We start from the raw sequence: 15,768 nt of genomic DNA, 5'->3' as shown, positions 1-15,768 counted from the left end.
AATTTTTTTCTAAATGAATTCTCCAATCCGTTCGTAGTTCATTCTAGGCTTATTTTTTTTGTTTGAACCAAATTTCAATTTCCCGCTGTTGATTTTTTGTTCACATGCGGCTTTTTGACATCAATTTTCTGTTTTTTTTAAATATTTTATCTGATTTTTCTAAAAATGGTTTTCCCAATTCACTCATTTTCCGTTCTATGTTTAGTTTTTTGTTTGGTCAGTGAAAATTCCTTAAATTATACATTAGGACTTGTCCTGCTATGTTTTTTATTTCGCTTTGCCTTTTGATTACCTTTTTCGTTTTACATAAGTCACGATTTTGACGCTTGACTTCTGACTTACTTCACTCTTTGAACTGAATGGCTTTTAAATTCTTTCAATCAATGAGTTGCGTAATGTAGTGAATACAGTCAAAGTGAAGAGCAAAATTTTAAAAAAAAAACGAGATAAAACTATACAGCCCTGTCATAGTGCATTAGATTATCACAGTTCATTAGAACTGTTGCTAGCTGACATTAGTATCAAGCTTAATTGCTTTCGTGTTAGAAGCTGGATTAAGTAAAGTTTAAGAATCTAACAGACCGCAACCCAAATTAGAAACTTTTTGACATGAAAAAAAAAACAGAAATTAGGTCAAATTTTATCTTCTTTTTTCTTTCTGTCTTTCTGTTTCAATCCCAATGTGCATCATAGCGGCAATTTGCCGGCAATTTTTACGATTGAAATTAGTCTCGTTCATTTCTCAGAAAATTGGCTGAAATCAGTCAAATGTTATTTTCTCTTGCTCTGAAGTTTTTAACCGATTCTTCTGTTTTTAGGGCTTTCAGAATTCTTTTGGATGCTCGAATGTTTATATAGTTTTATAGTTTAATAGTTTTCTTTTTCAAGTGTTATGCGGTGCGTTTGTTTTTATAGCTCCAAAGCTGTAAGCTGATTGGAGCTATAGTGCCGTATTCGTGGTTTTTTTTACAGCTCAAAGAATTTGATTTGTATTAGGGCGCTGTCTTTTTGTTAAGATCTGACCTCTAATGACGTCATTTGAGGCCCCTAAGTGAATTCGGTTACCCCGCCTGCGTTCTGACTGAGACCGGCTGCCATTGATTCGAGCTCGCGCTGGTTGTCCGAGAGCAGTTTTTCCGACGGTATTCCATTATATTTAATAACCGCAAAACGATATCCGGGGCAATTGTTTGCCTTCTCTCGATTTCTTTTACAATTCAAAGTATTTGAATTGTATTGGAGCGCCGTCTTTTTAAAGATCTGTTCACGATCTGTTTTACGATATCTTAAGTCAAATTTGAATGATCATTTTGGAGACAACAAAACATAAAGGAGTTGAGTGAGAGAACGGAGTTTGAACAAAAATTCGCTTTCTCGCTAGTGGATTTTCCGCTTCAAATTTTTTTCTAAATGATTTCTCCAATCCGTTCGTAGTTCATTCTAGGCTTATTTTTTTTGTTTGAACCAAATTTCAATTTCCCGCTGTTGATTTTTTGTTCACATGCGGCATTTTGACATCAATTTTCTGTTTTTTTTTTAAATATTTTCTTATCTGGTTTTTCTAAAAATGGTTTTCCCAATTCACTCATTGTCCGTTCTATGTTTAGTTTTTTGTTTGGTCAGTGAAAATTCCTTAAATTATACATTAGGACTTGTCCTGCTATGTTTTTTATTTCGCTTTGCCTTTTGATTACCTTTTTCGTTTTACATAAGTCACGATTTTTACGCTTGACTTCTGACTTACTTCACTCTTTGAACTGAATGGCTTTTAAATTCTTTCAATCAATGAGTTGCGTAATGTAGTGAATACAGTCAAAGTGAAGAGCAAAATTTAAAAAAAAAACGAGATAAAACTATACAGCCCTGTCATAGTGCATTAGATTATCACAGTTCATTAGAGCTGTTGCTAGCTGACATTAGTATCAAGCTTAATTGCTTTCGTGTTAGAAGCTGGATTAAGTAAAGTTTAAGAATCTTACAAACTGCAAACCAAATTAGAATTTTTTTGGACACTAAAAAACAGAAAAAATAAGGTCAAATTCAATCTCCACTTTTTTTCTTTCTTTTTCAATCCCAATGTGCATCAAGCGCGTCAAAGGCGGCATATTGCCGGCAATTTTTTTGATTGACATTAGTTTCGTTCATTTCTCAGTAAATTGGCTGAAGTCAGTCAATTGTTATTTCCTCTTGCTCTGAAGTTTTTAACAGATTCTTCCGTTTTTAGGGCTTTCAGAATTCTTTTGGATGCTCGAATGTTTATATAGTTTTATAGTTTAATAGTTTTCTTTTTTAAGTGTTATGCGGTGCGTTTGTTTTTATAGCTCCAAAGCTGTAAGCTGATTGGAGCTATAGTGCCGTATTCGTGGTTTTTTTTACAATTCAAAGAATTTGATTTGTATTAGGGCGCTGTCTTTTTGTTAAGATCTAACCTCTAATGACGTCATTTGAGGCCCCTGAGTAAATTCGGTTACCCCGCCTGCGTTCTGACTGAAACCGGCTGCCATAGATTCGAGTTCGCGCTGGTTGTCCGAGAGCAGTTTTTCCGACGTTATTCCATTATATTTAATAACCGCAAAACGATATCCGGGGCAATTGATTGCCTTCTCTTGATTTCTTTTACAATTCAAAGTGTTTGAATTGTATTGGGGCGCTGTCTTTTTAAAGATCTGTTCACGGTCTGTTTTAGGATATTTTAAGTCAAATTTGAATGATCATTTTGTCGACAACAAAACATAAAGGGGAGCGAAAAAGCAAGTGGATTTGTGGCATGATTTTTATAACTCTATTTTTAATGTAGAGTCAGAGAACGGTGGTAGAACAAAAATTCGCTCTCTAGCTAGTGGTTTTTTGTTCGCATGCGTTACTTTTGCTTTGATCTTTACTGTTTCGATTTTTTTGGATCGGATTTTTTCTAAATGATTTCCCCAATCCATTCGTAGTTTATTCTAGGCTTAGTTTTTTGTTTGGACCAAATTTAACCCGCTAATGGTTTTTTGTTCACATGCGGCATTTTGACATCAATTTTCTGGGTTTTTTTAAATTTTTTCTTATCTGATTTTTCTAGAAATGGTTTTCCCAATTCACCCATATTCCGTTCTATGTCTAGTTTTTTGTTTGGTCAATGAAAATTCCTTAAATTATACATTAGGACTTGTCATGCTATGTTTTTTCATTTCGCTTTGCCTTTTGATTACCTTTTTCGTTTTACACAATCCACGATTTTTACGCTTGACTTTGACTTACTTCACTCTTTGAACTGAATGGCTTTTAAATTTTTTCAATCAATGAGTTGCGCAATGTAGTGAATACAGTCAAAGTGAAGAGAAGAATTAAAAGAAACGAGATGAAACTATTCAGCCCTGTCATAGTGCATTAGATTATCACAGTTCATTAGAACTGTCGCTAGCTGACATTAGTATCAAGCTTAATTGCTTTCGTGTTAGAAGCTGGATTAAGTAAAGTTTAAGAATCTAACAGACTGCAACCCAAATTAGAAACTTTTTGACATGGAAAAAAAACAGAAATTAGGTCAAATTTTATCTCCTTTTTTCTTTCTGTCTTTCTGTTTCAATCCCAATGTGCATCATGGCGGCAATTTGCCGGCAATTTTTACGATTGAAATTAGTCTCGTTCATTTCTCAGAAAATTGGCTGAAATCAGTCAAATGTTATTTTCTCTTGCTCTGAAGTTTTTAACCGATTCTTCTGTTTTTAGGGCTTTCAGAATTCTTTTGGATGCTCGAATGTTTATATAGTTTTATAGTTTAATAGTTTTCTTTTTTTAAGTGTTATGCGGTGCGTTTGTTTTTATAGCTCCAAAGCTGTAAGCTGATTGGAGCTATAGTGCCGTATTCGTGGTTTTTTTTACAATTCAAAGAATTTGATTTGTATTAGGGCGCTGTCTTTTTGTTAAGATCTGACCTCTAATGACGTCATTTGAGGCCCCTAAGTGAATTCGGTTACCCCGCCTGCGTTCTGACTGAGACCGGCTGCCATTGATTCGAGCTCGCGCTGGTTGTCCGATAGCAGTTTTTCCGACGGTATTCCATTATATTTAATAACCGCAAAACGATATCCGGGGCAATTGTTTGCCTTCTCTCGATTTCTTTTACAATTCAAAGTATTTGAATTGTATTGGGGCGCCGTCTTTTTAAAGATCTGTTCACGATCTGTTTTACGATATCTTAAGTCAAATTTGAATGATCATTTTCGAGACAACAAAACATAAAGGGGAGCGAAAAAGCCAGTGGATTTGTGGTGTGATTTTTTTAACTCTATTTTTTGATGTAGAGTCAGAGAACGGTGTTTGAACAAAAATTCGCTCTCTAGCTAGTGGTTTTTTGTTCGCATGCGTTACTTTTGCTTTGATCTTTACTGTTTCGATTTTTTTGGATCGGATTTTTTTCTAAATGATTTCCCCAATCCATTCGTAGTTCATTCTAGGCTTAGTTTTTTGTTTGGACCAAATTTAAATTTCCCGCTAGTGGTTTTTTGTTCACATGCGGCATTTTGACATCAATTTTCTGTTTTTTTTTAATTTTTTCTTATCTGATTTTCCTAGAAATGGTTTTTTTTCCCAATTCACTCATAGTCCGTTCTATGTCTAGTTTTTTGTTTGGTCAATGAAAATTCCTTAAATTATACATTAGGACTTGTCCTGCTATGTTTTTTCATTTCGCTTTGCCTTTTGATTACCTTTTTCGTTTTACACAATCCACGATTTTTACGCTTGACTTCTGACTTACTTCACTCTTTGAACTGAATGGCTTTTAAATTCTTTCAATCAATGAGTTGCGTAATGTAGTGAATACAGTCAAAGTGAAGAGCAAAATTTTAAAAAAAAAACGAGATAAAACTATACAGCCCTGTCATAGTGCATTAGATTATCACAGTTCATTAGAACTGTTGCTAGCTGACATTAGTATCAAGCTTAATTGCTTTCGTGTTAGAAGCTGGATTAAGTAAAGTTTAAGAATCTAACAGACCGCAACCCAAATTAGAAACTTTTTGACATGGAAAAAAAAACAGAAATTAGGTCAAATTTTATCTTCTTTTTTCTTTCTGTCTTTCTGTTTCAATCCCAATGTGCATCATAGCGGCAATTTGCCGGCAATTTTTACGATTGAAATTAGTCTCGTTCATTTCTCAGAAAATTGGCTGAAATCAGTCAAATGTTATTTTCTCTTGCTCTGAAGTTTTTAACCGATTCTTCTGTTTTTAGGGCTTTCAGAATTCTTTTGGATGCTCGAATGTTTATATAGTTTTATAGTTTAATAGTTTTCTTTTTCAAGTGTTATGCGGTGCGTTTGTTTTTATAGCTCCAAAGCTGTAAGCTGATTGGAGCTATAGTGCCGTATTCGTGGTTTTTTTTACAGCTCAAAGAATTTGATTTGTATTAGGGCGCTGTCTTTTTGTTAAGATCTGACCTCTAATGACGTCATTTGAGGCCCCTAAGTGAATTCGGTTACCCCGCCTGCGTTCTGACTGAGACCGGCTGCCATTGATTCGAGCTCGCGCTGGTTGTCCGAGAGCAGTTTTTCCGACGTTATTCGGTTGTGTTTAATAGCCGCAAAACGATATCTGGGACAGTTGTTTGCCTTCTTATGGTTTTTTTTTACAATTCAAAAAAATTGAATTGTATTGAGGCGCTGTCTTTTCAAAGATCTGTTCACGATCGGTTATTTTTATTTCAAATTTGTTTGATGATTTTGGCGACAACGAAACATAAGCTTCTCAGCAGGATATTATTCGAAAGAATTGGGTTTGTATTGGTTCAGTGTCTTTTTTTTAAGTTGTTTCCACACAATCTTCCATGACAGTGATACGGCCATATGACGTAAAAATCGCTAAAAATCTGCTTTTTGTTCGTTCGCTCATGCAATTTTGACTGAATAGCCTGCGTGACTTCATTTTCTACTCTACCTGAGCGAGATTTTTGTTCATTTGCGTGATTAGTTTTTTGCTCACATTGATTTACTTCACTCCCAAAAATGATTTTCTCCCTCTGAAATTCACTTTTCAATTATTAACTTTTGTTCACATTAATTAAGAGATAAGTTCAATTGAGTGTGTGTTACTCTAATTGAAAGTTAATTTAAGAGCAGCCAATAGAAGCAGCAATAAGTTGAACAGATTATTAATCAAAATACAACATCTCGGCTTTTAATAAAAAGAAGTTTATATTTTAATCTGTTTCTTTTACTATCTTTTTGAGACTGCATATCTAAGAACCTACTATGTTTGGCCTCCTGAAATTATTTAATTTACATGCTCAAATAAGAATTGGTCTGATTGTTTGTGAATTGTAAGGGAACTGGGTGGTGGGATTAAAGACCACATAATTGTGGAATACTATGCTGCCCGATTCCAGAAAAAATGTGTCATTTTGTGGGAAAACTGATGGTTTTGAGGCAAAGATTCTTTCTTTGCCATATTCTACGCTGTAAGACCCTTTTTACTTGTATGAACATGCGTTTTGTTGAATTGGCAAATTGGACGAAATGGTCCACTTAAGTTGGCAGGGGCGCTGGCTCTTTATGTAGGCTGTTATTAAAATTACAGAGGGTCAGCGAGTAATTTAATGTTGGTGATTCCACGGCGGAAGCTGACGATGATGTGCGGATTTCATTATCGAAAGGTTATTAGGTGCTCGAATACTTTTTATGCTTTAGGAGCACAAGGACAAGAAATTGATGAATGCTGAGAAGATACTGTTGCAGTTCGCAGACCTGAAAGATCTACCTGTGCGATTCGACGCTCTTCTATTTCTAAATACCTTTTCGGAAAATATTGATCCAGTTAAATCAGTTAGTCTGCTCTGTATTGCACTGTTTTTGAAATTACCATGTTTCTTGCGGAGTGTTCGAAAATCAGTTAGAGGAGAATTGAAATAAGGTTAATCGATTGAATGGTGTTTCTCAGAGAAGCTTGCTTTACGGTGCATCTACTTCTGATAAGTAATACTTCACCCAGAAGGTTGCAGGTTCGATATGCATAATTTAAGATATTTAGTTTTTTTATTATCTGCGGTGTTAATTTGAACCATCTCAAAATTGTTTCGGTCCGATTTTTCTTAATTATAGCAGCGCATATAGTGCATTATTTAATAGCTTTTTAACGGCCTTTTTGTTAAAATTCAAATGAATTTACGGAGCTCAGTGATTCCTTGATGAGTGTTTTGACCTGTAATTTACAGGAACAAAAATATAAGTTTTAGTTTCACTCCCATTTTTTACCTTTTTTATTGCAGTGAGCTGCGCCTAGCTATAGTGCAGTACCCTTGGTTTTTTAATCCCCGAAGAAGGTTTTCACTAGTCACAGTTTTGTTCGGTTATATATTGAGCTTTTAATTGCTCTCGAACGAAGTTTGAAGCATTTATTGAGATCGTTTTTTCGTGCAAAAATTTTGCTTCACCATTTTTATTGGTCTAATGTTCCTCTCGCTTGATCGATGTGATTTTTTTTTCGTGTGATTTTTTTATTATTGACTTCTGATCGAAATCGCACTCGTTCAGAATTTAAACTGCTTATTTCATTCTCGCTGCGAGGATATCGGACCTTTATTCTTATTAGTCATTTAAGTAAGCCGTAACAGCACCATTTAAAGACCTTGATTTAATTCAAAAAGATATTGTCACAGCTATATTATGTTGAGCCCCCGCCTGTCGGTCGATAGCAGTTAGTCTGACGTCTCTCGACGTGTTTAGCGATTGAATTTAGACTTATAACCACTAGAACGCAATAACGTTTAGTGAATTAACCATGTGCCAATTTCAATGTTTCGTTGCTCTCAAACAATGTTTGTGGCTCTTGTTTGGAATTTTGTGCGATTTAGGCCTCCAGATGTCCGATTTTGAAGTGATCGTACTAGTTGTAGTCAGATTTGTATCAACTTAAGTCAATTGGTGGTAATTAATAGCCGCCCTCATCTCAGCCGGCTATTATAGCGCTCCTATTTTTTTACAATTCAAAGAATTTGAATTGTATTGGGGCGCTGTGTTTTTTTTTTAAGATGTGTTCACACATTTTTCAATGACTTTGATCTTTCAAAACGGGATAAACCGGTAAAGCCCAGCGGGCATTAAGTTTCATTAGAGGCCCAAAGTGAGCGTTAGTAGTCCTTCAAGTGCTTAGAGTGGTGCAGCTGCTGGGATGGCCTTAATTAAAGGTCAAAAGGTCATTTTTAGGAGTTTTTGGGCTCAAAATGTTGCAATTTTTCATGTTTTTTGAGATTTTTTGAATTTTTTTGTTTTAGTCTTACGTTGAAGTTTTTGAAAAATGATGAAGGCCTTTGTGATGATCATTTTGTGAGCTATATGTTTTGGTACTACAAATACAAACATGCAAAATGATACTAATTTTTGCAATTTTTTTCAAGTTTTTTGAAAAAGTTTGTCATTTTTTGAGTTTTTCTAGCTTCAGGGGCCAGGACATGTCGTTTATGGTTTGACAAGGGAGCACTGCATGATTTGTGGAAATAATGGATTGGTTTTCAACATTTTAATGTATCGAAATTTGGCATTTTTTAATAAAAAAATTTGCAATTTTTTCAAGGTTTCCTAAAGTTTTTGACAATTTTTGATATTTGTCCATTCTCAAATGTCAGAAAACCTATTCCACGGTCTGATAAAAAGTTACTGCATGGTTGTTTGCTTCAATGCATTTGTTATCAACAATTTAGTTTTTCGAATTTTAGAAATTTTTTGATAAAATTTTCAATTTCAAGTTTTCAAAACATTTGTCTTATATTCAGTTTTTCTTGCCTCAGCAGCCAGCTAACCTCATCCAGGAATTGATAATGTTTTTAGATAGCTGCTATGGGGTAATTGAACGGTTTTCAACATTTTAATTGAACGATTTTCTTTTTTGAAATTTGAGGTTTTTTCTAAACATTATTGCCTATCGATCTTTGAGCCAATGAGTTTTTTAATGCTTGGAAATGAGTTAATGCATAGCCTTTAGGGACACAGAAATGATTCTGAAGATATTAAAATCACAATTTTTAGCTTTTTTTTTAAATTTTGCAATTGATTTCATTTTTTATATTTTTCGTTCATTTTTGAATTAATCGATCTTCAAGGGCCAATGAATTTTTCCAGGTCATGCATACACAAAACTGGACCAGCTTCAAAAACAAACAATTGTCTTGAACATATTTCCGAAACAGGTATTCTTAAAGGGATGAAATTTTGCCTAAGGGAAAAAAACTTAAGAGTTTTAGTATTGAGTATATTTTTGTTTAGTTTGTTTGATTGTTTCAGTTTCTCAATTTTTGAGATGATGTTGTTTGTTTTGGTTGGCTTTGTTCAAATGATCTGCTGGTCCGGTAGAGTACTTTTAAGTTTTTCATTCAATTCCTTGAATTGTATTTCAGGACTGCTATGTTTTTTTTCAGATCTGTTCAAATTTTTTCATGATTTTTGAAGTCAAATTGGAGTAGAGATTTTGGTCACGCCGAAACAGGAAGTGGAGCGAAAAAGCGAGTGGTTTTGTGCCGTGAAATTTTTTTGCTGAATTTAAAGGAGTGAGAAAACAGTGGTTGAACAAAAATTCGCTTTCTCGCTAGTGGTTTTTTGTTCACATGCGGCAAAGTCACTTTGATTTTCTCTTTTTTCAATTTTTTGGATAGGATTTTTTTCGAAATAGTTTTTCCAATCCATTCATAGTCCGTTCTAGGTCTAGTTTTCTGTTTAGTCAATGAAAATTCTTTGAATTGTCCTGTTATGTTTTTTTTACTTCGTCAAACTTTTTTTCGCTTTACCGTTTTGCTGCTTTTTCATCATTTTGCGTGAAATCTTTTTGACTTCTCTAGGCTAGTTTATCTCTTCTCTCATTCTGCTAAAAATGAATTTGAACATCAGTTGCTCAGCAAAGCATTTCAAAATGAACAGAGTCAGAATAAAAAATTTAAGTCAGAAATAGAAACGGGATAAACCCATAAAGCCCAATTTTAGATGCCGCTATTTGAACGTCGTTCCTATAAGTCTTAGTTACCATCTCTTATGCTTATTGGTATTGATAGTAGTCCTTGTAGCCTCTCTCTAAGAAACAGAACTATGTTTAACTACGAAATGCCATCAAAATAAATTGGACTTAAAAAAGGTTTTTGTACAAAAATCTTTTTTTTTTCCATATCTTCTATTCTTTCAATCCCAATCATGCTTATTGGAATCAACGGCGGCTATTTTCCGGCAATCTGCCGGGTATGTTTTATAATTAAAAGGGACTGCAATTTGCGACAAATTTTAAGGGTTGCTTAAAAAATTGATTTTAAGCCACCACGTGATAACGGGGCTTGAAGTCAAACAGGAGTAGTGATTTTGGTTACGCCGAAACATGAAGTGGAGCGTTAACGCCAGGGATTTTGCGTCGTACCATTTTTAATTGCTCTTGAATGAAGGTCATAGCAATTATTGTAAACGTGTGTGTCTTTATGCAAAAATTTTTGCTTGACACTTTTGACTTTTCGAGTGACTTTTGCGCCCTTGACTTTTTGCGTTTCGCGTGATCTAAAATTCTCTCCCAATCACAATTTCAAGCAGCTGAACTCAATTGGCGGCAATTTAATACTAAAAGTCAAATGAAAAGTGCGCCGAAACTGGAGCCATTTTTCACTTTAATTTTTAGTAGTGGTATATGTTAACCTCTAATGTGGTTATTTGAAGCCCACTATTGAACTTCTAAGTTCCATTTAAGCTCCCCCCCCCCCGACTGAAGTAGGCTGCAATTCATTAGAGCGCCCACTAGTTGTTCGAGAGCAATTCTTCCGACGTTTAGTCGGTTATGTTTTTAAAAGGAGGAAACGGTATTTGAAGGAACATTCGCTTTCTCACTTTTTTGTTCGCTTGCGGCAATTTTTACTTCTGTTTTTACTGTTTTTTTAAACATTGCCTTGTGATTTTAGGTCCAGTTTTTTCTCAGTCAATGAAAGTTCTTTGAACTATAATTCGAGACTGGTCCTTCTGTGTTTTCTAATACAACGTTCTTTTCTTGTTGCGACAATTTGACGACACGCCAAGAAGTACATGAGTCACAGAATGTTCTTGTCAATTTTGTGATATTATGACTGACTTCGCTTACAAAGATAGACTTTTCTGCTCATTTATTAAATCTAAATTGGGAATGTAAACTTTAATAGAAATTGATTAGAGGTCAAATAACTAGAATTTTAAAAAAAAATCACCTGAAAGTCAATGGTGTTTAAAATTCGATTTCAATTCGATTTTGATCGTATGAATAATTTCATGTCAAAATTGGTAGCAGCACTTCCTTTTGGTCGCGATGGTCTTTTTAACTATGAGTCTCAACAATATATTTCGCGGCTCTTATTCGGCAATCTGCTGGCTATTTTTTTAATAGAGCCGAAAAGCGAGTGTTTTTGTCGTGATTCTTTACTCATAGTTTCTTAAGTCAGAAAGCTGTGTTCGAACAAAAATTTTCTGGCTAGTGATTTCTTTTTAACGACAGCACTTTGACCTGGTTTCTAAATTTTTTCGCAAAGTTATTTAATGGCCATCGTCAGCCTGTCAACGGCTATTATTTAGGCGCTCTCAGTTTCTTTTAATTCGCTTAACCTTTTGATCACGTTTTTGTTTTGCTTAAGTCACAATTTTCTTGCTTGACTTCTGACATACTTAACTCCCTATTTCAACTGAATGGATTTTAATTTCTTTCACGTATTGAATTGCGAAATGTAGTGAATACGGTCAAAGTCAAAAGATCAAAATCAAAAGAAACGGGATAAACATATAAAGCACGGTCATTAGGCCATAATGCATTAGGTTATCAAAGTTCATTAAAGCGATTGCTAGCTGGCATCAGTATTATGCTAATAGCGTTCATTTTAGAAGCCGGTTTAGGTGTAATATTAGGATCTAACCGAATTTGGACATCAATAAGAACACTTTGACACTTAGAAATATTCTGTCAATTTCTATTTCTTATTTTTTTCTTTTTCTGTTTCAATCACAATGTGCGTCAAGCGGGTCTACGGTGGCTAGTTTCCGGCAATTTTCCGGCTATGTTTTTTGTTTCGTTAAACGATTTTCTAATTCCATTTTTAGTCATTTTGACGTCTATTTTTTGTTTGTCGATAAAAATTCTTAAGCTTTTTGAATTGTAGCTCACTACTTCTTGCCATGCTAGGTTTTGTTATTTCGCTTTACCTTTCGTTCACGTTTTATTCCAGTATTTGATTCTCCAGATTGATTTCTGATGTGTCTCTTTCACAACAATGAAGCTAAAAGTTTATACAGTTGTACAGTAAATACGGTCAGAATATCAAAATCTAAATGGCCTCCAATTTATAGGCCGAATACGGTATATTTGTCTAATCTACGTAGTATCGCTCACCAAAATAGTCATATTTGATGTCGATTTTAAAGCTGTCGATTTTAAGCTCTGTTTTCTATTTCAACTCCAAGTAAACGTCAAGTGGACCATCGTTTTCCGTCAATATGCCGACTTTTTTCACTTCTGGCCTTAGTAATAATTTTAAAAAATAGTCCCAATAGCGCCATTCTAATCACCTTAAGCAAAACATGAAACGCTTTCAACCATCGCTGGATAAATCCACAGTAAAACGCAACCCCTCTTCTTATTTGAAAGCAATTTCTCAAACTATGTGTTGGTCATGTTTTCTGGAAAAGTTTTTTTACTAGTGACGTCTGAAAAAAGTGTTTTTTATCTCTTAATCTCTCTAACAAGCGTATTTATTTCATGCGAGTGATTAGGCTTTTAGGTCATTTGTGTGAAATCTTTTTGCGAGTTATGCTGGAGAATTTTTTAATGTAGTATCTTAATGTAGCTGTGCTCAGATGATAGCTTCGCAGCAACAAACTAAAAAACGAAGCCCGCAGATTGACCAAAAGTAGCTGGGATTTAACGCCTCGATCTGCATTGAACCATTAGACCCGACTAATTGAATAGCCTTAAATGTTTAAAAGCCGTTCTTTATTATAGGTAATTGTTTAATAGCCGCGAAGCGATCGCTGAGGCTATTATTGGCCTTCTCTTGGGTTTTTTTTTTTACTTGAAGAGGAGTATTGTTTTTCTATCGGTCTTTTTTAATAGCCGCCCTCATCTTCTCAGCCGGTTATTATAGCGCTCCTATTTTTACAATTCAAAGAATTTGAATTGTATTGGGGCGCAGTCTTTTTTTACGACTCGAAGAGGAGTATTGGAGAAGTCCTTTTTTTTAATCAAATTTATTGGAGTGAATTTTTAAGCGGGAAATGAAACGCGTGAAAAAATTTGGAGTGATTTGGTTGCTGAACAAAAGTGAAGAGCGGAGCGAAAAGAGAGTGGTTTTTTGTTCATACCGCTGTTTTTGAGAGAGCGAGAAATTGATGTGTGAAAAAATTTTCTCTGAGCGAGCGAATTTTTTTTGTTCACGTGGGGCTTTTAAAAGCAGTTTTTTGCAAGTTTTCTTGTTTATGAGGTCTGATTATGATATTGTGTTGGATTTGGGCTCGTTCTGATAGGAATTGAAGGTTTCAAGTAGTTAATTTGAGTTTTATGCAAATTTGGAGGTTTTTGATCAGTTGCTGATTTTTCGACGAAATTTAATGTATTTTGGCCTTTTGTTTTGTTTTACTGCTTTAAGTGCAATTTGCATAGAAGCTCGTTACTCAAATAATATCAGGGATATAAATTGATTATAGCTGCGAAGCTGTAAGCTGAGCGTAGCTATATTGCGGTGCTCTTGGTTTTTTTTTTGGTTCGTCGTCTGACGCTCTTTTTTCGTTTTACATTTGTTCACACAGCAAAGCTGAAAAAGTCAAATTTTCTGAATGACTTCTTCCTCTCACTAACGGCATTTGCGCGCGTGAAGTCATTTCTCACTCACTTTAGCAAAAGTTTTAAGGTTATTTGCGTGATTAAATTTTGATCATACGTGACTTACCTCACTCAATAAAATGACTTTTGCACTTTAAAAACTTAAGTTTAATTTGAATTTGTTTAAGGTCAAAGGAACTCATATGCGCAGTAAAGGTCCTTAATAAAAGGCTTCTGCGCAATGAATTTCAACAAGCTTTATTAATTTATCGCTGAATGTTTTGTTACTAGTTTTTTGAGCGGCGTCGATTTTTTTTCAATTTAGTTCGGTATCTGTTTCTATCTCTATTATATGACACGCAGGTCTATTCTTTCGCAGCTATTCCGGCAATCTGCCGGCTATGTTTACAATTTTGTTGGTATAAAACATTTTTTTCTGAAGAAAAATGACAGAAAAATAGAGAATTTTTTAACCACTTTTTTTTAATTTTTTGCTTTTTTTCGTTTTTTTTTCAATCGTAGACAATTTTTTTTAGCTTGTTATGACTTGCCCATTATTTCGCGAGCATTTCATTGCTCTGGTTGCTCAAAGGAACTTTATTTGGCTTTACTTTTTCTTGTAAAATTTAGAAAACACCTTACTTTTTCTCGTTTTTTTTTGTTCAATTTGGTTTTAAATGTCGTTTCTATTCTTCCTCAACCTTTGATAGCATTTGGGGAGTTTTATAGTGGAATGCAGTTGTTGTAGCTCTTTTGGATGTCTCTCCTTGTGATTGATATTAGTTTTGAGTTGTTTTTGTTAAAGAAAATCGAGTAAATCAGAGCAAATTTTGGCCACTTTTTGTCTTTTTTCTAAGTTTTTTGCCTATTTCTTCCAATTTAATGTTTTTTGTTGGTAACTTTTTCTCAATAAGGAGCATTTTTGTAGGTGTTGATTCTATGAATTTGCACTTGAAGGCTTAGCAGGGAATGTACACTTGAATTTTTCATTTAAACAAATTATACAAAACTCTAATTCGTTAGAGTTTTTCTTAGTCTTCTTCTAGTTTGTTGTTTAACGTTTCTCTGCAAGTACTAGGTGGGCGATTAATCTAGCCAAATATATAATTAATTGATTTCTATGGGTTATCGATGGTAAGCTGCATGTTATCTTTTTGTAGAGAATTTTGTTTGGATTTTTAGAGAATATTATTTTTTGCTTTTGTCCTTTGTCAAGTTTCCAGTTCTCCAGTCTTTTCTTTGTGAATTGGTTACAATGTCTGTCGATTGGTAATATGCTGGTGATGCATCTGATTAGTGAGAAAAGTCAGATTTCTACTTCGATTCGTTTCCGGAATTCTTCCGGCTATGTTTTTTTTTAAGATCTGTTCACACATTTTCATGATTTTTGAAGTCGAATTGGAGTAGTGATATTGGTCACGCCGAAACAGGAAATGGAGCGAAAAAACAAGTGGTTTTGCGGCGTGAAATTTTTCGCTCTAATTTTAAAGTAGAACAAAAATTCGGTTTCTTGGTAGTGGTTTTTTGTTCACATGCGGCAATTTCACTCTGATTTTTACTGTTTTTTATTTTTCGGATCGGATTTCTTTCTAAATGGTTTTCCCAATCCATTCGCAGCTCATTCTAGGCCTAGTTGTTTGTTTGAATTTTAATTTTCATTTCTCGCTAGTGGTTTTTTTGTTCACATGCGTCATTTTGATATTGATTTTCTGTTTTTTATTTTTTTCTTCTGATTTTTTTTCAAAATGGTTTTCTCAATTCACTGATAGTCCTTTCTAGGTCTAGTTTTTCTGTGTTGTCAATGAAAATTCTTCGAATTGTACGTCAGGACTTGTCCTGCTATGTTTTTTTACTTTGAACAAAAAATGTTTTGCTTTACTTCATTTTGCCGCTTTTTCAACATTTTGCGTGAAATCTTTTTAACCTCTCTAGGCTAGTTTCTCTCATTCTGCTAAAAGTGATTTTGAACATCAGTTGCTCAGCAAAGCAATTA

General features: G+C 34.4%; 1 protein-coding gene across 1 annotated transcript in view; it reads left to right on the top strand.

Annotated features, from left to right (window-relative positions):
* The window catches only part of LOC142341221 (uncharacterized), a 206,019-nt gene that overhangs the window by 163,493 nt on the left and 26,758 nt on the right, over positions 1-15,768 (top strand). Inside the window, exon 19 of the mRNA XM_075392143.1 lies at positions 6,671-6,805. Within this exon, the coding sequence (XP_075248258.1) occupies positions 6,671-6,805 (135 nt within the window). The remainder of the gene's footprint in view (positions 1-6,670; positions 6,806-15,768) is intronic.

The sequence above is a fragment of the Convolutriloba macropyga genome, chromosome 1 (assembly GCF_964194025.1).
Source record: "Convolutriloba macropyga chromosome 1, txConMacr16.3, whole genome shotgun sequence".
NCBI classification, from domain to species: Eukaryota; Metazoa; Xenacoelomorpha; order Acoela; family Convolutidae; genus Convolutriloba; species Convolutriloba macropyga.
This window is presented reverse-complemented; position numbering and strand designations above follow the sequence as displayed.